The sequence below is a fragment of the Scyliorhinus torazame genome, chromosome 1, assembly GCF_047496885.1.
Source record: "Scyliorhinus torazame isolate Kashiwa2021f chromosome 1, sScyTor2.1, whole genome shotgun sequence".
NCBI classification, from domain to species: domain Eukaryota; kingdom Metazoa; phylum Chordata; class Chondrichthyes; order Carcharhiniformes; family Scyliorhinidae; genus Scyliorhinus; species Scyliorhinus torazame.
In genome coordinates, this window is record NC_092707.1 from 213,055,986 (window position 1) to 213,082,460 (window position 26,475).

Consider the following 26,475-nt stretch of genomic DNA (forward strand, 5'->3'; position numbering starts at 1 on the left):
ATCTGTCAATTGAATGAAGTCCGAGTTTCCCCAACCTTCAGTAAATCAACTGCACTGTCCAAAGATGCAAGGGTAAATGACTGCCACGCTTTGATGAGGAAAGAGAGATAACAGAAATTCAGTCATCCCCTCATTGAACCAGAATTTGCAACTTCTTTACAAGGTGGAAGAGCAGATCAGCCAGGTCAAGCCGGATAAATTCAAGAGAAATTTCCAAAATGATTTATGAATCTGGGGAAGCTTCAAAGACTCTCTGCATCATTTTAAAGCCAAATGCCAAGATGGTGTGTTTATTTACCCCAGGAACAGTTCCCCCACCCTCTCGAACAAGATGAGGCAAATTATTGACTCCATGCCACACCAGGGAATGATATCAACAGTAATGCAACTGATTTCTTGGTACTCCAGCATGGTGCCTGTACCCAAGCATAAGAGCTCACTTCCGTAAAGAGAGGTCTACCCTAAGGCATCTGGTGGCGAAACTCTCGAGGAGCTCAATTTTAACGAAACCAGATGTCAGTAGTGACTTTTGGCAGCTCCAATTTAAACAAGCTGTCAAATTGTTAACGTCACTTATCAGCACCCAAGTTCATTCAACGTACGATGACTGGTGTTTTGGAAGGTTATCTGCCATATGGATGATATTCTGCAAAGTGGATCCACCACTTTGGACCAGGATGTCAGTTACGTTTACAGGCCGTAGGCCTTGCACTTCATCAGAAATGAAAGTTCTCGAAATTCACTATCAACTTCTTGGGCCATATTGTTCTCGTGTCTGACTTTCAAGCAGATGGTCAGAAAACTGCAGCCAACAAGAAGTTCTCACCGGCCCTTAATGCTACCAAATTTTGGTGATTTAGGAGCATAGTTAATCAGCCGAGAAATTTCCTGCCCAGTCTTGCACATATTGACAAACTGATACAACTACTCTTGAAGCAAAACGAGGCCTGGTACTGGAACGAACATCAACAGCAAATGTTTGACATAATCAAAGGCATGCTCATGTCCACAAAACACTGGCCCATTACAGCCCAAACCATAGTTGTGGCTGATGGCTCAGTATTGTTCAACATACGACAAGAAGGCTCTCGCAGACTGATATCCTATGCCTTTAGGGCACTGCCAGAAACAGAGCAATGGAATGCTGCCATTTAAAAAGAGGCCTTGGCATTCACATGGGCTTGTAAAAAGTTTGGGACTTGAATTCACCATCCAAACTGATCATAAGCCTGCCTAACACCAAAGAGTTGGCCACTTGCATTGAAAGGTTTTGATTACGGCTCATGAGGTTTGATGCCACTACAGAATGCATCCAAGGTAAGCACGGACGACAGCTAAGGATTTGTCCCACATTCTTGGAAAAGCCTGCGCAAAACTTGTCTATTAAGTGCCTTCCGGAGACGACCCAGACTCTAGAAGAAATTTGAGTGGTCCAGAAAGTTGATGATGAGAGTGCACAGATACTGTTAATGGATGGGCTGGATCTGTTTCAAAATCTGTATTTTGAAGGAGTACTTTGCACAGCATCATGAATTCCCAGGGTACTCAGGCTAGACAGGCTCCAACAGCTGCACCGGGACACCTGGGTATCATCAAGTGCAGGACTCGGGCTCACAATTCAGTCCGGTGCCCGGGTATCTCCAAAGCTATTGAAGTCATGATTTCCAATTGTATTACTTGTGCCATCCGTAGACAAGACCACAAGAAACCACTTGTGGTGCTGTCCTTCCCACTCTGACTGTGAGCATCTCAGGATGGGCCTTTTTATCTTTGAGGATGGATACCATTCTCATCATGGTGGATTATTACTCTTGGTGGATCAATGTCAAATGGCTATATTGGGTTCACGGAAATTTTTACATGGCACCAACAATTTGGTTGTTTCTGAAAGTGGCCCACGATCTGCCAACGACTGCTTCAAGCACTTCATGGAGCCATATGATTTCCTTCACTGCACCAGCTCACCCAAGTGCCCACATTCAACTGATGAAGCTGAAAGAGGGGTCCATTGAGTCAAATCCTTGTTGAATATAAATGATGATGTCAACTTAGCCTTGTGGAGTTACCAGTTTAAAGCATTGCAGAATGGACTGGCTCCATTGGAACTCTTAATGGGTGGGAGATTATGCACTCTGCTCCTAAATCTCCCACATGCATTTCAGTCACAAAGTGACAGATAGAAAAGGGGTGGGAAAGAGCCACTAGGAGGTGCACAGTGCCCTGTCATACAATTTATCACACACTCTCACTAGAGGAGTCTGTCTGGGCACAAGACCAGGCCTGGCCAGGTTTTGAGTCGGTCCATCCGTCCACAGTCCTATCTGGTGCACACTGACCACAGTATCCTCCAGTGGAACACATCTGCACTGGAGTTTACCAGCTGACGGCCTCTGGAGGATTATATTGACAACCCAAACAACCAGAAGTCAACCTGGCCTGGATCACAGGCCTCTCGGCAAGAGAATTTTTCTCCTAACCCTCTCCCAAAGGAAACAAGAACACAATCTGACCGACAAGTCAAGGTGATGGGATCGATCTGGTTAAAGGCCCAGTTGACAACTGAAATTAGGATTTACTGGCTAAGTTAACGGAGATCGGGGTGGCGCAATCCCCTCATGGTGCTGAGGACCCGGGTTCGACCCCAGCCCCGAGTCACCGTCCGTGTGGAGTTTGCACATTCTCCCCGTGTCTGTATGAGTCTCATCCCCACAACCCAAAGATGTGCAAGGTAGATGGATTGGCCACACTAAATTGCCCCTTAATTGGAAAAATTAATGACTTTTTTAAAGTAAAAGGAGGAAGGTGGTCTTTGAGGTAGCTGAGTTTGAGTAACTGGGAGCATGGGATGGATTCTATGCAGGCAGTGCACGTGAGGCGATTATGGGGGACAGTCCAGCTGTTCTGATTGGCTTGCAATGCTCTCCACGGTGGGGCTGGTCAACGTGAAGTCCCACATTCATTCCCTGTGTTGAGTTGGCTGAGTTTTCACCTGGAGCAATGGTAAACCTTGTAAAATTGATCTTGGCAACTGTAAAATCTGAGAGGAATTCTGTGCTGGATCATCCTCCAGTAATCCCTTTTGGAATGGATCTTTAGTTTGAAGTCTGATTATATGGGGTGAGGTTTGTAGATCCTCTCCCAAGGGTCAATAGTCTATTGACATTCTCTGTCCAAACTTGCACATGTATATGGATAAGATAGCTGGGAGGCTGGTACCCATGAAATTGGATCCTTGCTGAAAAAGCCTAGTACTTTGGGAAGATGTCTTTCAAACATCTCACAACTCTTGTACATATAATGGGTTACTGTTATGAGGGCAAACAAGTCATTGTCTTCTGGACAGTTGGGGAAGGAGAAGGCACATTAAATGTACCTGCTCGTGGAGGACATAGCCAGACTTAGTGACAAACTTGATGAAGATGATATAATATCCACTAATGATTGAATGCACATTGTTTAGACCCTCATGATCTTAATTCGAAACAGAGGAGTGTTTGTGCATTTAGCGAGGTGTAAAAAATTAACATGTTAGGGTTGCATATGCTTAGCTTGGAAGGTGCTAGAGAAGATTTTAAAATGGCCTGTAATGAGGTTCTTTCTTTCTGTTGTGATCCGTAGGTGCAGTTGAATGCTGGACAACTGCAGTATATTCGTCTGGCTCAACCTGTATCTGGAACACAAGTGGTACAAGGACAAATCCAGGCCCTCGCCCCAGGAAATCCACAGCAGGTAGGCAGATATTTTATCGTCTACTGAGTCAACCTGGGCTGGACAATTGATGTTAAATCACAGTTAATTCATTGGGCTGACTGTGAACAACACTATTCTACAGCAGAGCACAATGAATGCAGTGAAGACTTCTCATCTGAACAAGCTGACCATTAACATGCGTAAAGCAAAAGTACCCAATTATTTTTTTCCAATTAAGGGGCAATTTGGTGTGGCCAATCCACTTACCCTGCACATATTGGGGTTGTGGGGGTGAAACCCACACAATCCCGGGTTGCAAAAGTTCAGAAATTGATTTATAGAAAACCTCACTTCTTAATTGGGTGCCTCTGCACATTTCGTAGACCAGATTTTTTGTCTAGCTTTCATTGCCAACCCTTTCTTTTGTGTGTCATTTGAAGGAGCTTTGAGGGCTGAGGTTAAAGAGAGAATGTTATTTTTCACACCTAGAAGCTGTTAGCTTGTGTCAAGAGATCAGCCTTGCAGCTTTGTTTTATTACAGGGAGGTTTACCTTTTGCCAGGCTACTCAAAAAGGCCATTCAACATCCTGTAGATTCCTGTCTTGTGTTTCAGTCACTCTCATTCTACAATAATGTGGTTTCTCCAGTGAATGGCCACATACTAAATGTAATGATTAAAGAGTAAAATTGGCCACCATCTGCAGAGACTGAAGCAGAGAAGTTCGGAGTGTAGTCAATTTGCAGTCGGTGCCTGTTGTCCATTTTCGGTTCAGATGGGCACACATGACTGTCAGATTAGTGTAAGCAATGCAGCAGCTGTGCTACTGTTGGACAGGAACCTTCTTAAAAGGTTTCCCTCCCTACTTACAATAACGAAGTAGAAACTCCATCAACAGCAAGCAACTGTGACCCTTTATTGTCTAGGAAACCTTCAATTTACAAATGCCTACCTGTGCCTCAAATGATTAGGTGTGTTTTGCTGGGCATTTTCCACAGAGGGAAAATTTGATAGCAACGTACATCTTGGTATAAGGGTGGACTGCTGGGTAGGGAGTTGGGTCACTGTTACACGACAGGATAATATGTAATCTGGGGAATTTAAAACTAAAATAAAAATGGAAGCAGAAATATTGGTTCTACTGTTGTGTTTGTATCCCGTTTTGGTAAGTGCTTCTCCCATGTATTCTAGGTAGGACAGGCGGAGGTTCAGCAGGGACAGCAACAACAGCAGCAACAACAATACAGCCAGTTTACTGACGGACAGGTATACTGTTATTTTTAATGATCCTGTTTGAATTCCCTTTTTATTACCACAAAATGTCAGAAATATTAGTAACTTGAGCTGAGCTTTCTGATTCATATGTAACATGGTCGACCTGACAAAGTTCTCCTTGCTACCATCTGAGGGATTGTGTCAAAATTGGGAGTGCTGTTGTAAAGAATTGTGAAGCGACAACCTGACATAGTCATACTCACAGAGCCATTCCTTACAGACCATATCCTAGACACCACCATCCTTGGGTATGTCCTGTCCCACCGACTGGACAGACTCGCAAGAGGTGGTATCACAGTGGTATAGAGTCAGTGGAGCGTAGTGCTGAAAGTCCTCAACATCGACTCTGGACCCCGCAAAGTTTGACCTGCGACAGGTCAAACTTGGCTAAAGAAACCTCCTTCTGATTAGCACGTGCCACTGAGGGTAGATGGAGATTGGATTGGATTGGATTTGTTTATTGTCACGTGTACTGAGGTACGGTGAAAAGTTGTTCTGCATCCAGACAGATCATTCCATACATGGAAAAAACATTGGGCAAACAGCCCTCTCCAGTTCCTCGACTCCCTCAGTGCCATAGCCAGGGGTTCAATCGCCAGTGCGAAGAGCAGGGGGGACGGGACACCCCTGCCTCGTCCCTCGATGCAACCGAAAGTACTCAGACCTCCTCTTGGTCACACTCGCCATCGGGGCCTCGTACAACAGCCTAACCAACCTGACGAACCCCTCCCCAAACCCGAACCTCTTCAGCACCTCCCACAAGTACCCCCACTCTACCCTATCTAAGCCCTTCTCAGCGTCCATCGCTGCCACTATCTCCGCCTCCCCCTCCCTCGCCGGCATCATCATAACGTTCAGGAGCCTCCGCACATTCGCGTTCAACTGCCTCCCCTTCACGAACCCCGTCTGTTCATCGTGGATGACCTGCGGCACCCAATCCTCGATTCTCGTGGCTAAGACCTTCGCCAGCACCTTGGCATCTACATTTAACAACTAAATCGGCCTGTAGAGCCACACTGCAGGGGATCCTTGTCCCGCTTCAGGATCAAGGAGATCAGTGCCCGGGACATCGTCGGGGGCAAAGCCCCCCCCCCCCCCCCTTGCCTCATTGAAGGTCCTAACCAGCAATGGGCCCAACACGTCCACATATCTCTTGTAAAATTCGACCGGGAAACCGTCCGGCCCCAGTGCCTTCCCCGCCTGCATGCTCCCTATTCCGTTGGCCAACTCCTCCAACCCAATCGGGGCCCCCAATCCCGCCACCAGTCCCTCCTCCACCTTCGGGAACCTCAGCTGGTCCAGAAAGCGGCCCATCCCTCCCTCTCCAGTGGGGGCTCGGACCGATACAGTTCCTCATAAACATCCCTGAAGACCCATTGATGCCAACCCCACTCCGCACCACACTCCCTCCCCTATCCTTAACTCCCCCGATCTCCCTAGCTGCGTCCCGCTTCCGAAGCTGATGCGCCAGCATCCGACTTGCCTTTTCCCCATATTCATAAATCGCCCCTGGGCCTTCCTCCACTGCGCCTCTGCCTTCCTGGTGGTCAACAGGCCAAATTCGGCCTGGAAGCAACGCCTCTCCCTCAACAGTCTCTCCTCCGGCACCTCCGCATACCTCCTGTCTACCCTCACCATCTCCCCCACCAGCCTCTCCCTCCCTCTGCTTGCTCCTCTCCTTGTGGACCCTAATGGAGATCAGCTCTCTCCTAACCACCGCCTTCAGCGCCTCCCAGACCATCCCCACTCGGACCTCCCCATTATCGTTGGCCTCCAGGTATCTCTCTATGCTTCCTCGGACCTGCTCACTCACCTCCTCGTCCGCCAACAGCCCCACCTCCAAGCGCCACAACGGGCGCTGGTCCCTCTCCTCCAGCTCCAGGTCTACCTAATGCGGGGCGTGATCCGAAATGGCTATCGCCGATTACTGTATATCCTCTACTCTCGCAATCAGCGCCCTGCTCATAACAAAAAGGTCAATCCGGAAATAGGCCTTATGAACGTGCGAGAAGAATGAAACGTGCCTAGCCCCCGACCTTACAAATCTCCAAAGCTCCACCCCTCCCATCTGGTCCATAAACCCCCTCAGCACTTTAGCCGCCGCCGGCCTCCTACCCGTCCGAGACTTGGAGCGAACCAGTGCCGGATCCAACACTATGTTAAAGTCCGTCTCCCCCCCCCCCTCTCCCCCCATTATCAGGCCCCCCACTTCCAAGTCCGGGATCCGACCCTACATGCGCCGCATAAAACCTGCATTGTCCCAGTTCGGGGTGTACACGTTGACCAGCACCACCCTCTCCCCTTGCAGCTTACCACTCACCATTACGTACTTGCCGCCATTGTCTGTCACAATGCTCGACGCCTCGAATGACACCCTCTTTCCCACAAAGATCGCCACCCCCCCGATTTTTGGCATCCAGCCCCGAATGAAACACCTGGCCTATCCACCCCTTCCTCAATCTCACCTGGTCTGCCACCTTCAGGTATGTCTCCTTGAGCATGACCACATCCGCCTTCAGGTGCACGAACACCCGGGCCCGCTTAACCGACCCGTTCAGTCCCCTTACGTTCCAGGTTATCAGGGGGCTACCCACCCCCCTCCCCCGCCGACTAGCCATAACCCCTCCTCGGCCAGCCACGCGCCCTCTCCCCACGGCGGCAGACCCCCGTCCCAACCCCCTCCACTCGCTCCAGCTCCCCCTTGACCATACCAGCAGCAATCCGGTTCCCCCCCCCCCCCCCCCCCAAGCTAGGACCCCTCCTAGCTGCATTGCTTCCCCCATTGCACTCCCACAAGTCAGCTGACCCTGGCCGCTCCCGCCTCTCCTTCGACTCCTCCCATTGTGGGATTACCCCTCCCCCTCCGTTACCCACGAGCAGGCTCTCCGCCTCCCCCTTCCATCCCACGCTTGGGAAAAAAGCCACGCTTGCCCCGCCTCCTCCAGTCTTCAGCGTGGGGAAAAGCCCGCGCTTTCCCCCTGCCCGGCCCCGCCTCCTCTGGTGCAGCTCCTTTTACAGGCCCAGTCCCCTCACCCCCGACTCGGGCCTCACCCTCCTCTGCGGTGCCCATCCCCCCCCCCCCCCCCTAACGGCCACTCCGTTTACTTGCCCCCCCCACTCCAAGAACCCACTCGACAGACCCAACCAAAACAGTGCCCAACCCACCCTAACCACCCACACGGAACCAAAAATAAACAAGAGCAAAGAACCCCCCCCCCCCCAAAATGTAACACAACAGCAACAATCCCCGACCATCCCCACGCCCGACCCCCCCATCCCGACCCTCAGTTTGTGTCCAGCTTCTCGGCCTGAACAAAGGCCCACGCCTCCTCCGGGGACTCAAAATAATTGTGCCGGTCCTTGTAGGTGACCCACAGACGCGCCGGCTGCAGCATGCCAAACTTCACCCCCTCCCTGTGCAGCACCGCCTTCGCCCGGCTGTATCCGGCCCTCTTCTTCGCCACCTCCGCGCTCCAGTCCTGATATATTTGAACCTCCGCGTTCGCCCACCGGCTGCTCCTCTCTTTCTTGACCCACCTGAGCACACTCCCGATCAGCGAACCGATGAAACCGCACCAGCACCGCCCGCGGCGGCTCGTTAGCCTTGGACCACCTCGCCAGCACTCTATGGGCCCCGTCCAGCTCCAGGGGCCCCCGGAAGGACCCCGCTCCCATCAGCAAATTTAACATGGTGACCACATAGGCCCCTCCGGGAGGCCCAGGATCCGCAGATTCTTCCGGCTCAACCGATTCTCCAACTCCTCGAATCGTTCCTGCCATTTCTTGTGGAGCGCCTCGTACGCCGCCACCTTTACCGCTAGGCCCAAGGTCTTGTCCTCGTTATCTGAGATCTTTTGTCGGACCTCGCGGATCGCCACCCCCTGGGCTGTCTGGGTCTCCAGCAGCTTATGAATAGAAGCCTTCATCAGCTCCAGCAGGTCTGCTTTGAGCTCCCTGAAGCAGGGCTGGATAACCTCCTGCGCCCACTGCAGCCACGCTGCCTGGTCCCCACGCTGCCTGCTGTCATCTTGCTCTTCTTCCCTCGCACTTTCTTTGGTTTCACCACCACTTTTTTAGTCGCCCCGCTCCTGGTCCAAGCCATACACTGTCGGGGGAATGTTGCAATCTTCTTCCCACACTGGGAAATGTCGAAAAAATGCCATTGGGGGTCCTGAAAAAAGCCCAAATGTCCGTTCCAAGCGAGAGTTGCCGAACGTGCGGCTTAGCTCCGCATAGCCGCAACCGGAAGTCAACATTGGGCAAACCTAAATACACAATGTAAATACATAGACCCAGGCATCGGGTGAAGCATACAGGAGTGTAGTACAACTCCGTAGAGGAGATCTGTGAAGAGATCAGATCAGTCCATAAGATGGTCATTTAGGACTCTGGTAATAGCGGGGAAGAAGCTGTTTTTGAATCTGTTCATGCGTGTTCTCAGACTTTTGTATCTCCTGCCCAATGGAAGAAGTGGAAGAGTGAGTAAGACAGGTGGGAGGGGTCTTTGATTATGCTGCCCGCTTTCCCAGGGCAGCGGGAGGTGTAGACAGAGTTAATGGATGGGTGGCGGGTTCATGTGATGGACTGGGCTGCGTTCACGACTCTCTGAAGTTTCTTACGGTCTTGGGCCGAGCAGTTGCCATACCAGGCTGTGCTGCAGCCAGATAGGATGCTTTCAATAGTGCATCTGTAAAAGTTGGTAAGAGTCAGTGTGGATATGCCGAATTTCCTTAGTTTCCTGAGGAAATATGGGCGCTGTTGTGCTTGCTTGGTCATAACATCGACGTGGGTGGACCAGGACAGATTAACATAGAACATAGAAAAATACAGCACAGAACAGGCCCTTCGGACCACTATGTTGTGCCGAACTTTTGTCCTCGATGAAGAACAAATTAATCTACACCCCATCATTCTACCGTAATCCATGTACCTATCCAATAGCCGCTTGAAGGTCCCTAATGTTTCCGACTCAACTACTTCCACAGGCAGTGCATTCCATGCCCCACTACTCTCTGAGTAAAGAACCTACCTTTGACATTCCCCCTACATCTTCCACCATTCACCTTAAATTTATGTCCCCTTGTAATGATTTGTTCTACCCGGGGGAAAAAGTCTCTGACTGTCTACTCTATCTATTCCCCTGGTCATCTTATAAATCTCTATCAAGTCGCCCCTCATCCTTCTCTGTTCTAATGAGAAAAGGCCAAGCACCCTCAACCTTTCCTCGTAAGACTTACTCTCCATTCCAGGCAACATCCTTTGCACCTTCTCCAAAGCTTCCACATCCTCCCTAAAATGAGGCGACCAAAACTGTACACCAAATGTGGCCTTACCAAGGTTTTGTACAGCTGCATCATCACCTCACGGCTCTTAAATTCAATCCCTTAAATTCATCTGCTAATGAACACTAGCACACCATAGCCTTCTTCACAGCTATCCACTTGAGTGGCAACTTTCAAAGATCTATGAACATAGACCGCAAGATCTCTCTGCTCCTCAACATTGTCAAGAACCCTACCATTAGCCCTGTATTCCGCATTCGTATTTGTCCTTCCAAAATGGACAACCTCACACTTTTCAGGGTTAAACTCCATCTGCCACTTCTCAGCCCAGCTCTGCATCTTATCTATGTCTCTTTGCAGCCGACAACAGCCCTCCTCACTATCCACAACTCCACCAATTTTCATATTGCCTGCAAATTTACTGACCCACCCTTGAACTCCCCTCATCCATGTCATTAATGAAAATCACAAACAGCAGAGGACCCAGAACTGATCCCTGCGGTACTCCACTGGTAACTGGGCTCCAGGCTGAATATTTGCCATCCACCACCACTCTGACTTCTACCGGTTAGCCAGTTTGTTATCCAACTGGCCAGATTTTCCACGATCCCATGCCTCCTTACTTTCTGCATAAGCCTACCATGGGGAACCTTATCAAATGCCTTACTAAAATCCATGTACACTACATCCACTGCTTTACCTTCATCCACATGCTTGGTCGCCTCCTCAAAGAATTCAATAAGACTTGTAAGGCAAGACCTACCCCTCACAAATCCGTGCTGACTACCCCTAATCAAGCAGTGTCTTTCCAGATGCTCAGAAATCCTATCCTTCAGCACCCTTTCCATTACTTTGCCTACCATCGAAGTAAGAATAACTGGCCTGTAATTCCCAGGGTTATCCCTAGTCCCTTTTTTGAACAGGGGCACGACATTCGCCACTCTCCAATCCCCTGGTACCACCCCTGTTGACAGTGAGGACGAAAAGATCATTGCCAACGGCTCTGCAATTTCATCTCTTCCTTCCCATAGAATCCTTGGATATATCCCGTCAGGCCCGGGGGACTTGTCTATCCTCAAGTTCTTCAAAATGCCCAACACATCTTCCTTCCTAACAAGTATTTCCTCGAGCTTACCAGTTTCACACTGTCCTCTCCAACAATATGGCCCCATGTACACTACATCCACTGCTTTACCTTCATCCACGTGCTTGGTCACCTCCTCAAAGAATTCAATAAGACTTGTGAGGCAAGACCTACCCCTCACAAATCCGTGCTGACTGGAGTCCGAGGAGATAGGAGAGGTGCTAAATGAATATTTTTCATCAGTATTCACTTAGGAAAAAGACAATGTTGTCGAGGAGAATACTGAGATTCAGGCTACTAGACTAGAAGGGCTTGAGGTTCACAAGGAAGAGGTGTTAGCATTTCTGGAAAGTGTGAAAATAGATAAGTCCCCTGGGCCATGGGGGTTTATCCCAGGATTCTCTGGGATGCTAGGGAGGAGATTGCTGAGCCTTTGGCTTTGATCTTTAAGTCATCTTTGTCTACAGGAATAGTGCCAGAAGACTGGAGGTTAGCAAATGTTGTCCCCTTGTTCAAGAAGGGGAGTAGAGACAACCCCGGTAACTATAGACCAGTGAGCCTTACTTCTGTTGTGGGCAAAATCTTGGAAAGGTTTATAAGAGATAGGATGTATAATCATCTGGAAAGGAATAATTTGATTAGACATGGTCAACACGGTTTTGTGAAGGGTAGGTCGTGCCTCACAAACCTTATTGAGTTCTTTGAGAAGGTGACCAAACAGTTGGATGAGGGTAAAGCAGTTGATGTGGTGTATATGGATTTCAGTAAAGCGTTTGATAAGGTTCCCCATGGTAGGCTACTGCAGAAAATACGGAGGCATGGGATTCAGGGTGATTTAGCAGTTTGGATCAGAAATTGGCTCGCTGGAAGAAGACAAAGGGTGGTGGTTGATGGGAAATGTTCAGACTGGAGTCCAGTTACTAGTGGTGTACCACAAGGATCTGTTTTGGGGCCACTGCTGTTTGTCATTTTCATAAATGACCTGGGGGAGGGCGTAGAAGGATGTGTGAGTAAATTTGCAGATGACGCTAAAGTTGGTGGAGTTGTGGACAGTGAGGAAGGATGTTACAAGTTATAGAGGGACAGCTGGGCTGAGAGGTGGCAAATGGAGTTTAATGCAGAAAAGTGTGAGGTGATTCATTTTGGAAGGAATAACAGGAAGACTGAGTACTGGGCTAATGGTAAGATTCTTGGCAGTGTGGATGAGCAGAGAGATCTCGGTGTCCATGTACATAGATCCCTGAAAGCTACTACCCAGGTTGAGAGTGTTGTTAAGAAGGCGTATGGTGTGTTAGCTTTTATTGGGAGAGGGATTGAGTTTCGGAGCCATGAGGTCATGTTGCAGCTGTACAAAACTCTGGTGCGGCCGCATTTGGAGTATTGCATGCAATTCTGGTCGCCGCGTTATAGGAAGGATGTGGAAGTATTGGAAAGCGTGCAGAGGAGATTTACCAGAATGTTGCCTGGTATGGAGGGAAGATCTTATGAGGAAAGGCTGATGGACTTGAGGCTGTTTTCATTAGAGAGAAGAAGGTTAAGAGGTGACTTAATTGAGGCATACAAGATGATCAGAGGATTGGACAGGGTGGACAGTGAGAGCCTTCTTCCTTGGATGGTGATGTCTAGCAGGAGGGGACATAGCTTTAAGTTGAGGGGTGATAGATATAAGACAGATGTCAGGGGTAGGTTCTTTACACAGAGAGTAGTAAGGGCGTGGAATGCCCTGCCTGCAACAGTAGTGGACTCGCCAACACTAAGGGCATTCAAATGGTCATTGGATAGACATATGGACGATAAGGGAATAGTGTAGATGGGCTTTAGAGTGGTTTCTCAGGTCGGCGCAACATTGAGGGCCGAAGGGCCTGTACTGCGCTGAAATGTTCTATGTTCTATCCCTAATCTTTCCAGATGCTCAGAAATCCTATCCCTCAATACTCTTTCCATTACTTTGCCAACCACTGAAGTAAGATTAACTGGCCTGTAATTCCCAGGGTTATCCTGATTCCTTTTTTTTGAACAGGGGCACGACATTCGCCACTTTGCAATCCCCTGGTACCACCCCTGTTGACAGTGAGGACGAAAAGATCATTGCCAACGGCTCTGCAATTTCATCTCTTGCTTCCCATAGAAACCTTAGGTATATCCTGTCAGGCCCGGGGGACTTGTCTATCCTCCAGTTTTCCAAAATGCCCAACACATCTTCCTGCCTAACAAGTATCTCCTCGAGCTTACCAGTCTGTTTCACACTGTCCTCTCCAACAATATGGCCCCTCTCATTTGTAAATACAGAAGAAAAGTACTCGTTCAAGACCTCTCCCATCTCTTCAGACTCAATACACAATCTCCCGCTACCCTGATCGGACCTACCCTCGCTCTAGTCATTCTCATGTTTCTCACATGTATGTAAAAGGCCTTGGGGTTTTCCTTAATCCTACCCGCCAAAGATTTTTCATGGCCCTCTCTTAGCTCTCCTAATCCTTTTCTTCAGTTCCCTCCTGGCTATCTTGTATCCTCAGCCTTACATAAGTCTCCTTCTTCCTCTTAACAAGACATTCAAACTCTCTTGTCAACCATGGTTCCCTCACTCGACCATCTCTTCCCTGCCTGACATGGACATACATATCAAGGACACGTAGTATCTGTTCCTTGAACCAGTTCCACATTTCAATTGTGTCCTTCCCTGACAGCCTATGTTCCCAACTTATGCATTTTAGTTCTTGTCTGACAGCATCGTGTTTGCTCTTCCCCCAATTGTAAACCTTTCCCAGATGCACGCACCTATCCCTCTCCATTACTAAAGTGAAAGTCAGAATTGTGGTCACTATCTCCAAAATGCTCCCCCACTAACAAATCTATCACTTGTCCTGGTTCATTACCAAGTACGAAATCCAATATGGCCTCCCCACTGGTCGGACAATCTACATACTGTGTTAGAAAAGCTTCCTGGACACACTGCACAAACACCACCCCATCCAAACTATTTGATCTAAAGAGTTTCCACTCAATATTTGGGCAGTTGAAGTCACCCATGACTACTACCCTGTGACTTCTGCACCTTTCCAAAATCTGTTTCCCAATCTGTTCCTCCACATCTCTGCTGCTATTGGGGGGCCTATAGAAAACTCCCAACAAGGTGACTGCTCCTTTCCTTATTCTGACTTCAATACATATTACCTCAGTAGGCAGATCCTCCTCGAACTGCCTTTCTGCAGCTGTTATACTATCTCTAATTAACAATGCCACCCCCCCCCACCTCTTTTACCACACTCCCTAGCCTTATTGAAACATCTATAACCCGGAACCTCCAACAACCATTTCTGCCCCTCTTCTATCCAAGTTTCCGTGATGGCCACAACATCGTAGTCCCAAGTACCGATCCATGCCTTAAGTTCACCCACCTTATTCCTGATGCTTCTTGCGTTGAAGTATACACACTTCAACCCATCTTCGTGCCTGAAGTACTCTCCTTTTGTCAGCGTTACCTTCCCCACTGCCTCACTACACACTTTGACGTCTTGAACATCGGCTACCTTAGTTGCTGGACTACAAATCCGGTTCCCATTCCCCTGCCAAATTAGTTTAAACCCTTCCGAAGAGTACTAGAAAACCTTCCTCCCAGGATATTGGTGCCCCTCTGGTTCAGATGCAACCATGTCCTGCTTGTACAGGTTCCACCTTCCCCAGAATGCACTCCACTTATCCAAATACCTGAAGCCCTCCCTCCTACACCATTCCTGCAGCCACGTGTTCAACTGCACTCTCTCCCTATTCCTAGCCTCGCTATCACGTGGCACTGGCAACAAACCAGAGATGACAACTCTGGCTGCCCTGGCTTTTAACTTCCAGCCTAACTCCCTAAACTCGTTTATTACATTTACGCCCCTTTTCCTACCTTTGTCATTGGTACCAATGTGCACCACGACTTCTGGCTGCTCCCCCTCCCCCTTAAGGATCCTGAAGACACGATCCGAGACGTCATGGACCCTGGCACCCGGGAGGCAACAAACCATCCGAGAGTCTCGCCCGTGCCCACAGAACCGCCTGTCTGTACCTCTAACTATTGAGTCCCCTATAACTAGTGCTCTCCTAATCTCCCTTCTGAGCCCCAGAACCGGATCTCGTGCCAGAGACCCGGTCACTGCAGCCTACCCCTGCTAGGTAAGCCGCCCCAACAGTATCCAAAGAGCTATACTTATTGTTGAGAGGAACGACCACAGGGGATTCCTGCACTGACTGCTTCCTCCTCTTCCCACCTCTAACTGTTACCCAGCTACCTGTGTTCTCAGGTATAACTATGTTCCTGTAGCTTCTATCTATCACTCCCTCAGCTTCCTGAATGATCCTCAGTTCATCCAGCTCCAGTTCCCTAACACGGCCTGTGAGGAGCTGGAGATGGCTGCACTTCCCGCAGGTGAAGTCAGCAAGGACACCGGTGGTCTCCCTTACCTCGAACATTCTGCAGGAGGAACATTCCACTGCCCTAGCTGCCATCACCTCTACTTAGTCTCCCAGTAAAAAAGAAAGAAAAAAAGTAAATGGCTTCCCTGCTCACAGCAATGAGTCTTTTATTTTTTAGGTTAGAGGAGGAGCGAGGGTGGGAGACACTACATGTGTAGTGTCTCGGGTTTCCTCACCGTTCAAATTTATTGGGTAGTACAAACCTTCCCAGGTCTCCCCACGGCCGACTTCCGATTTCCTGCTGCTCGGAGAAGAAAAAAAGCTCTGAAAAAGTAAGTTTAAGAATCAAAAACTCAGCTTACCTTCCAGATGTCCCCTCCAAAAAACGCTCCCCTCTCTGCCCGCTCCGCTGGAAGAATTGTTGGTGATGTGCACACCTCGGAATTTGAAGCTATCAACCATCTCCACCATTGATGCAGACGAGGAGGTGTACGATACTTTGCTTCCTGAAGTCAGTGACCAACTCTTTAGTTTTGCTCACAATGAGGGAGCGATTGTTGTAGTTACACCACTCCACTAGGTTCTCTAACTCCCTCCTGTATTCTAACTCATCGCTGCTCGAGATCCGATCCACCACGGTCGTGTCTTTAGCAAAGTGCGCAGCCTTGCGGGACCTGGTATTGAGGACTAACATGGAGGAGGGGGTGTTGTTTATCCTTATTGATTGTGGTCTGTGGGTCAGGAAGTCGAGGGTCCAGTTGCAGAGTGAGGAGCCAAGTCCTTTGTTTTGGAGCTTTGATATGAGCTTGGCTGGGATTATGGTGTTGAAGGCGGAGAATAGGAGTTTGACATAGAAGTCCTTGTTGTCAAGATGCTCCAGGGATGAGTGTAGGGTCAGGGAGATGGCATCTGCTGTGGACAGGTAGTGGCAGTATGCGAGTTGTAGTGGATCAAGACATTCTGGGAGTATAGAGTTGATGCACCTCATGACCAACCTCGCAAAGCACTTCATAATGATCGATGTCAAGGCTACCGGACGATAGTCGTTGAGGCACCTTCTTTGGCACCGGTATGATGGTGGGCTTCTTGAAGCAGGTGGGGACCTCGGAACGGAGTGGGAGAGGTTGAAGATGTCTGCGAACACATCCGCCAGCTGGTCCGTGCAAGATCTGCGTGCACAACCAGGGATCCCATCTAGACCGTCTCCTTCCGAGGGTTCACTTTCAAAAAGGCCAATCTGACTTGGGAAGCTGTGACGATGCGTCTGAGTGTGTCCGAAGCTGCTGGGGCAACTGACAATAGTTTGATGGTTTCCTGCTTGAACTGAGCATAGAATGTATTGAGTTCATCAGGGAAGGGTGTGGTGCTGCTGGAAATTCTACTCTGCTTTGCTTTTTTGATAACAATACCGGACTTTGTGGCCCGTTATGTTGTTTAAGCCTTGCCACACCGGCGAGAGTCCATGACATTCGTCTGTGACTGTAGCTTGCTCTGATATTGTCTCTTGGCACCCCTGATGACTTTGTAGAGGTCGTACTTGGATTTCTTGTACAGGTCCGGGCTGCTTGACTTGAAAGCCTCAGACCTGGCCTTCGGCAGTGAGTCAATTTCCCGGTTAAGTCGTGGTTCCTGGTTGGGAAAAGTACATACTACCTTCTTTGACACGTAGTCTTCTACACACTTGTTGATAAAGTCTGTGACGTTAGTAGCATACTCGTTTAGGTTGGTCGCTGAGTTCTTAACTATGGACCAGTCCACTGACTGCAAGCAGTCACATGGAAGCTCTTCTGTTGCCTCGGACCAGCACTGCATGACCTTCTTAGCCGGATTCTCCTGCTTATGTTTCTGCTTGTTTGCCAGGAGAAGGATCACTGTCTTATGGTCCGATTTTCTGAAGTGCGATCGGGGGATGGATTGGTAGGCGCCCTTGATTTTTGTGTAGCAGTGGTCGAGAGTGTTTTCGCCCTTGGTGGGACAGATGTGTTGGTGAAATTTTGACAGTACACTTCTGAGGTTGGCCTGTTTGAAATCCCCGGCCGTGATGGACATTTGCCAGGAATAGGTTGGGGAGAGGAGATTTGAAACCGCATTGTTTCAGTCTTCCATGCAGACCGCCGCATTTCCCTCGGTCAGCGGCTGTTTCTAGATGGTCCGGGATCTGATCTGTCAGGGTCCCGGGTGTTGGCTGCGATTTTGGGGTTGCCTGGTGTGAGGGGGCATGTTGGGCCCCGGGAATCTGCGGGTACGGGTGTACCTTTCGGTGCGTTCGGGTCCTCCGTTGTTTCTGGGGGGGGTCTGTGGTCCAGGTTTGGGTTGCAGGCAGGGGCTTCTTGGGTCAGGTTGGGCTGAGTCCCGTGTTCGGTTTCAGCGTTGGTGGTCTGATTGGATGCTCCTGGAATCGGGCCTTGGAGTAGGTGTAGTCGCGCCTCCATGTGGATTCTTCTTCCTTCCATCCTCCGGTAAGCCGGGGCCTAGGCAGGCCTCTCTCTGGGCCGGGTCGCTGGGTGTGCCTCTCTGGGTCCTGTGGTCGGAGGCCTGGCTGGCGGCTGAATCGGGCGGCATCGCTTCTCAAGCCGGGTCAGGTACTACCAAGGACCGGGTCGGGTCCTACACGAGGTCAGGGTCGGATTTCAGGTCAGGCCTCATCCACTTCCAGGTTGAGGCCAGAGTCGGGTCATTGGAACAGTCCTGTCGGGTTAGTTGATCTGGGCCAGTGCACTGGATTCTGAGGATCTTCAAACCTGCAAGTGAACACAAAAGGAGAAAGATTAGAGATAAGTGTTAGTGTTAGAATTTAATTTTAAGAGGTTATTATGGTAAGCGATGTAGGAAGAGCATCTCTGTGAGAGCTCGCAGAGAGTCGCAATTCTCCAACACTATTTTGCTTTGGAATGGAATGTACTTTGCGTTGGGAGACTTCAATGTCCATCATAAAGAGTAACTCTGTAGTACCACCACTGAGCGAGCTAGCAGAGTCCTGATTGCTAGATTGAATCTGTGACAGATGGTGAGGGAATCAGCAAGACAGAATATGCTCCACTTGCCTGAATGAGTGCAGCTCCAAAAGTGCATGAAGTTCAACATCATCCAAGATAAAGCAGCCCTCTTGATTGGCACCCGATCCACCACCTTCAACATTAAGTCCCTCCACCGCCGACGTGTACAGCAGCAACTCACCAAGGCTCTTTCGACAGCATCTTCTAAACCGGCGACCATACTATCTAGAAGGGTAACAGATAACTGGGAACATCATCACCTGCAAGTTCCACTGCAAGGCACTCGCATCCTAACTTTGAAATATTTCACCATTCCTTCACAGGGTCAAAAATCCTGGAACTCTCCCTAACAGCACTGTGGGTGTATCTACACCACATGGACTGCAATGGTTCAAGAAGGCTACCAACTTCCCGAGGGCAATTGGGGATGGGCAATATAAATGCTGGCCTAGCCAAAGACGCCCATGTCTATGAAAGAATAGAAAAAGAGATAGCTAGTCCGTTAATATTGTAATGTGGTCCAGTTCTTGTTTTAATGTATAAAATTAACTAAACAGATATTGGTGATAATGGGTGAAATTGGAACAGAACTTGCAAACAAGCCAAAACATGCGGAGAAGTTTGGTTCTTTTTAAAGGGATTGTTTGTTTTGCTGCGATACAGCAGCAAATCTGGCTTCTTGGTTGGCTGCCTGTGGGAGTGAGAGAGATGCTCAGCCATCAGCAGAGATAGTGCCAACTTCTCCTTTGGGCCCATCATACTGCATTATTTATGTTTGTGCAGAGTACTGTAGTGTAATGGCTATGTTGCTGGATTAGAGAATGCAAATCGAATCCTGAATTTGAATTTGCAAACAACATTAAAATAATTGGTGTCAGTAAAAGCTTATCGATTATTGTAAAGAGCCAACTGGTTCAATATTGCCCTTTATGGAAAGAATTCTACGGTCCTTGCCTGTGTGGCTGCAGTCCCACACCAACGTGTTTGACTCTTAGCTGCCCTTTGAAGTGCCTAGCAAACTGAGAGATTGATTATTATGAAAAGATAATTCTTTATTATACCCGTAATTCTTACCTGTCAGAATTCTTCGTGCCTTTTTGTTCAGTGTTTAGGTTAAGAGTAAAAATGATCCGAAGTCAATGATCTTGTCCTTTAGCCTTCCACATCTTCTAATGATATTTCCATTGTGCAATTCTGATATTTCCCTTGTGCAACTGTATGTGTTGCGTCAATAAACTAGCTTGTGTTTTTGTGCAAATAATTAAACCCTATGAGAATCCTAGCCTGCAATATAGTGTAATAATGAGGAGTTGTTAAAACCTTACAGTAATTATTGCCGTAGACCTGTGAATGTACCATATATTGCCAATGGCAAATCAGAGGATACATGTACATGGGCTCACTAATTGCCAATAGCAGATAACCATCCTGCTCCTTAAAGAATTTAAGTCTACACCGATCCTCTGAAAGTGCACCCCACCTAACCTTTTGGACACTAAGGCAATTTAGCCAGTCCACCTAACCTGCACATCTTTGGACTGTGGGAGGAAACCAGAGCACCCGGAGGAAACCCACGCAGACACGGGGCGAAAGTGCAAACTCCACATAAACAGTCGGCCAAGGCTGGAATTGAACCCAGGTCCCTGGTGCTGTGAGGCAGCAGTGCTTGCCACTGAGTTGTGAGCCCTTCCCCTCGCTTCAGTGGTGTGGTTGCTGAAATAAATACATTGTATTGGAGATAGATCTGTTAGTGTAAGGAGTGCATGTTGTAGGGGGCATGCTACGAAGAGTAGTTGAGGTTTAAAAAAAAATCCATTGTATCTTAAATGAAAATTGATTAAATTTTCAAAATGGAGGAGCTATAGGACCAAAGGTAGGTTTCATTTTAGATTTCTCGAGCAAAGAGCCAGCACAGATACAATAGGCTGAACAGACTCCAAGTGTATTTCATGTTTTTCTCCTCTTGACGTGATAGTTGGCATACAATGTGTAAGTAATAGTAGAGGCTGTAAATGGATGCCAGAACTTGGGCAATATTACTGTTGTGGATGTGGTCAGATGGCATACTTTAGTAGGTAAATATGACTGTGTTGGGATTTTTTCCCCCAGTGCTTCTTGGTACCATGTCCAAGTAGTCATTGTAATATGTGATCCTAGCCTGTGAGCCTCTGCTGTGATCAGCTGTTCGCTGTTGAACTGGCGACCTGTTTCGGTGTCTGTCACTGAGGGCTGCAATAGCTGCTTTTGTTGACCGTTAATTGATGTCAGCAAGCAATTCAGGCAGCAGCATTGTGGCATTGAGATGGAGAGTATTACCTCTGCATTCCCTTGTTCTAGGTTATAGTTTGGGCATACTGTGCCTCCTCTATGGTATATTTCTGAGCGCTCTGCAAATTTGCTATGAAACGGTGAAGATTTAACTAAGTCTTTTGGACTTGGGACCCATGCCTCCTGCCAACCCGCTCTAGAGTTGTCGGTTTTGAATTTGCTATTTTTTGACCCCCCACCTCTTCGATCTCTGTTTTGTTTAAAACTGACTGACCTCTTTTGTAACCATGAGGTTAATAGTTCACCATCTGGTCTGCAGGACATGATTTTCCAATTCATTGATTTTAAATTGAGGCACAGCTCATTCTTTCTGGGGCCTCAAACTCTGGGACTTCTTCCCTCGCTCTTATTATCGTCAGGTTTTTAAAATACATGCTTGGTGTCACCTAATTACTCCGGAGTCATTTGTCTTGTCTTTTACTTTGTTGAACTTTAGCACTGCCTGCTGTTTTTTTAAAAAAGTACTGCCATTATGCAGAGGCATTCATGACCTCAGGACATCCAAAGTACTACAAATTCCTCAGTCCTGTGGTGCAGAGTCAGCATAGATTATGTTCCAATCTCTGTTGAGGATGTTAAACCCACAAACTTCTCATTTGGGTAAAAGTGCTGAGTCTCTTGGGTGGTTGGACCCCAACTCATCCTGATTTCACAATGAAAAAGGAACAAAGAAGTCACAGACCTGTTTCTGTGTCAAATTGCTTTGCTTGCCTTCAGTTTAGAAGCGCAGTAATTTTCAAGTTACTGTCCAGGACCAGACTCAGCTGCTGAAAACTAGGTTAGGGCTTCGGTGGGGGATGGATGTAAATAATTTACAAAACAACAGTTTTGCTCCATGGAATTGCATTCCTAAAGAGTGAGAGCCAGTAGAAATTCATTAACTATTAACTCTATGTGTAATAAAGTAAAGCTGCACCAGATGGAGAAAAAGGATAACTTTTATCATTTAATTTTGCACACGTATGAAAAATGTCTTAAAAAGGAAATTGCAGCATTAACTGAAGAACCAGAACATATTCTCAATCTCTCGCTTACCACCTCATCGCACCCCCCCCCCCCCCCTTTCCCTCGCTCCACCCCCTCAGAACATTCCAGTGGAAAATGTTTTTTTGCAGTAAAGAGTAATTGTAACAAGAGGGGTAGATGAAGTGTGGCTTATTATTTTTGATGGCTCTGTATCAACCACAACTCTGCTGCCTTCCAACAAGAATGAACACACAGCAGCCCCCTTCTGTGGCAATGAGACACGAAGAGACCAGAAGAGTTGAGGGAGGTGGTGCATTCGATGTGGTGTACATGGATTTTAGCAAGGTGTTTGACAAAGTCCCACATGACAGATTGGTCAAGAAAATGAAAGCCCATGGGATACGGGGCAATGTGGCAAACTGGATAAAAAGTGGCTTAGTAACAGGAAACAGGGGTAATGGTCAATGGCTGCCCTTGCAATTGGAAAGTTGTTTCAAGTGGTATTCCACAGGACTCGGTGTTGGAACCCTTACTGTTTGTGTTATATATTAGCGATTTGGACGTGAACATGGAGAGCACGATTGGGAAATTTGCAGATGACACAAAGATTGGCCGAGTGGTGGACAGTGTCGAGGATAGCTATAATCTCCATAATAATGTAGATAGATAATAATCTTTATTAGTGTCACAAGTGCACTTACATTAACACTGCAATGATGTTACCGTGAAAATCCCCTAGAAGTTACTGTGAAAATCCCCTAGATTAGTGGAGTGGGCAGTAAAGTGGCAGATGGAATTTAACACAAAGAAGTGTGAGGTCACGCATTTAGGGAGGTCAAACAGTTATAGGGAGTAGACAATAATTGGGAAGAGGGAAAGATGAAGTGAGAGTTCTTGGTGTGCAAGTACACAGCCCCTAAAGGCAGCAGTTCAAGTAGACAAGGTTGTAAAGAAAGCATATGGAATGCTCTCCTTCATTGGCAGAGGTATAGAATATAAAAGTAAGGATATAATATTGGAATTGTATAAAACACTGGTGAGGCCATAACTGGGGTATTGTCTGCAACTCTGGTCACCATGTTACAGGAAGGATGCAATTGCTCTGGAGAGAGTGCAGAAGAGGTTTACAAGAATGTTGCCAGGGTTAGAAAAGTGCAGCTATGAGGGGAGATTGCTCAGGTTGGGGTTATTTTCCTTGGAACAAAGAAGGCTGAGGGGCGAGTTAATTGAGGTGTACAAAATTATGAGGGGAAGAGATAGTGGACAGGTTAAAATAGTTTCCCTTGGTGGAGAATTCTAGAACCAGGGGACATAGATTCAAGATAAGTGGCAGAGAGTGTAGAGGGGATATGAGGAAGAACTTTTCTATGCAGAGAGTAGCGGGAATCTGGAATTCGCTGCTTGAGTTGGTGGTGGAGGCAGAGACTCTTTTTAAAAAGTGCCTGGATCTGCACCCAAATGCTGTACAAAGAACAAAGAAATGTACAGCACAGGAACAGGCCTTTCGGCCCTCCAAGCCCGTGCCGACCATGCTGCCCGGCTAAACTACAATCTTCTACACTTCCTGGGTCCCTATCCCTCTATTCCCATCCTATTCATGCATTTGTCAAGATGCCCCTTAAATGTCACTATCGTCCCTGCTTCCACCACCTCCTCCGGTAGCGAGTTCCAGGCACCCACTACCCTCTGCGTAAAAAACTTGCCTCGTACATCTACTCTAAACCTTGCCCCTCTCACCTTAAACCTATGCCCCCTAGTAATTGACCCCTCTACCCCGGGAAAAAGCCTCTGACTATCCACTCTGTCTATGCCCCTCATAATTTTGTAGACCTCTATCAGGTCGCCCCTCAACCTCCTTCGTTCCAGTGAGAACAAATCGAGTTTATTCAACCGCTCCTCATAGCTAATGCCCTCCATACCAGGCAACATTCTGGTAAATCTCTTCTGCACCCTCTCTAAAGCCTCCACATCCTTCTGGTAGTGTGGCGACCAGAATTGAACACTATACTCCAAGTGTGGCCTAACTAAGGTTCTATACAGCTGCAACATGACTTGCCAATTCTTATACTCAATGCCCCGGCCAATGAAGGCAAGCATGCCGTATGCCTTCTTGACTACCTTCTCCACCTGTGTTGCCCCTTTCAGTGACCTGTGGACCTGTACTCCTAGATCTCTTTGACTTTCAATACTCTTGAGGGTTCTACCATTCACTGTATATTCCCTACCTGCATTAGACCTTCCAAAATGCATTACCTCACATTTGTCCGGATTAAACTCCATCTGCCATCTCTCCGCCCAAGTCTCCAAACAATCTAAATCCTGCTGTATCCTCTGACAGTCCTCATCGCTATCCGCAATTCCACCAACCTTTGTGTCATCTGCAAAGTTACTAATCAGACCAGTTACATTTTCCTCCAAATCATTTATATATACTACAAACAGCAAAGGTCCCAGCACTGATCCCTGTGGAACACCACTGGTCACAGCCCTCCAATTAGAAAAGCATCCTTCCATTGCTACTCTCTGCCTTCTATGACCTAGCCAGTTCTGTATCCACCTTGCCAGCTCACCCCTGATCCTGTGTGACTTCACCTTTTGTACTAGTCTACCATGAGGGACCTTGTCAAAGGCCTTACTGAAGTCCATATAGACAACATCCACTGCCCTACCTGGTACAGGGCTATGGACTGGGTGCAGGAAGTTGGGATTAGAAAGGGCACCTTGATGTCCTCTGGCTGGCATGGGCAAGAGGGGTTGACTGGCCTCCTGTGCTGTAACCCCTCTATGAATGTTCTTTTTTTCCCCAATAATTTAGAGTTCCCAATTTTTTTTCCAATTTAAGGGGCAATTTAGTGTGGCCAATCCACCTACCCTGCACATCTGTGGGTTGTAGGGGTGAGACCCACCCAGACACTGGGAGAATGTGCAAACTTTAACGGACAGTGACGCGGGGCCAGGATCGAACCTGGGTCCTGGGCGCCATAAGATATAGGAGCAGAATTAGGCCACTAGGCCCATCGAGTCTGCTCCGCCATTCAATCATGGCTGATACTTTTCTCATCCCCATTCTCCTGCGTTCTCTCCATAACCCCTGATCCCCTTTATTAATCAAGAACCTATCTATCTCTGTTTTAAAGACACTCAGTGATTTGGCCTCCACAGCCTTCTGCAGCAAAGTGTTACACAGATTCACCACCCTCTGGCTGAAGAAATTCCTCCTCATCTCTGTTTTAAAGGATCGTCTCTTTTGTTTGAGATTGTGTCCCCTTATGTCCCCTGGTTCGAGTTTTCCCTGCAAGTGGAAACATCGTCTCCACGTCCACTCTATCCAGGCCTTGCAGTATCCTGTAAGTTTCAATAAGATCCCCCCCTCATCCTTCTAAACTCTTAACAAGTACAGACCCAGAAAGTTCCTAATACGACAAACTCTTCATTCCAGGAATCATTCTTGTGAATCTCCTCTGGACCCTTTCCAAGGCCAGCACATCCTTCCTTAGATACGGGCCCAAAGTGCTAACCACTGCGCTACCGTGCTGCCCTGTATGAATCTGTTCTGCTCATACTATCACAATGCATGCTGGAAGGTTCGCCCAAGCATCTTTCACCCCCAGGTCACTTCTGATGTATATCCTTGCCTCCTCTTTCATCACCAGAAGCATGGTGACATCACCTGAATGTCTACATCTGTTTCCACAACTATGCTGACAATGCTGAATATATTCCAAGTTACGACAGTATCCCGTTAATGCCTGTCATCGAAAGGTAGATCAGTCACATTCCCCACTTTAATAAGCCAAAACCATCCTTTTTGGCTCTTGCCTGCAGCTAAATGCCATTTAGCTATAATTCCCATCAATCTCTACTAACAGTTGTAACCGGTAGATATGATACCAAGGCATATGACATGCTAGCCTTCATCAGCCGGGGCATTGAGCATAAAACTTTGCAGTTCATGCTGCAGCTGTATAGACCTTAGGCCACACTTGGAGTATAGTGTTCCATTCTGGTCGCCACACTACCAGAAGGATGTGGAGGCTTTGGTGAGGGTACAGAAGAGGTGTACCAGGATGTTGCATAGTATGGAGGGCATTAGCTATGAGGAGAGGTTGGATAAACTCTTTGTTCTCACTGGAATGACGGAGGTTGAGGGACGACCTGATCAAAGTCTACAAAATTATGAGTGGCTTGGACAGAGTGGATAGTCAGAAGCTTTTTCCCATAGAATCCCTACAGTGCAGAAGGAGACTACTTGGCCATCAAGTCTGCACCGACCCTTCAAATGAGCACTCTACCCATGCCCACTCTCCCCTATCCCCATAACCTAAACGGAACATCCTGGACACTAAGGGACAATTTATCATGACCAATCCACCTAACCTGCACATCTTTGGACTATGGGAGGAAACTGGAGCACCCGGAGGAAACCCCCGCAGACACGGGGAGAACGTGCAGACTCCA

General features: G+C 47.9%; 1 protein-coding gene across 8 annotated transcripts in view; it reads left to right on the forward strand.

Annotated features, from left to right (window-relative positions):
- Positions 1–26,475, forward strand: part of nfyc (nuclear transcription factor Y, gamma) — a 128,582-nt gene that overhangs the window by 95,218 nt on the left and 6,889 nt on the right. For all 8 annotated transcript variants that reach the window (XM_072502328.1, XM_072502320.1, XM_072502311.1 and 5 more), the window contains 2 exons: positions 3,619–3,729; positions 4,880–4,954. In XM_072502328.1, the coding sequence (XP_072358429.1) occupies positions 3,619–3,729; positions 4,880–4,954 (186 nt within the window). The remainder of the gene's footprint in view (positions 1–3,618; positions 3,730–4,879; positions 4,955–26,475) is intronic.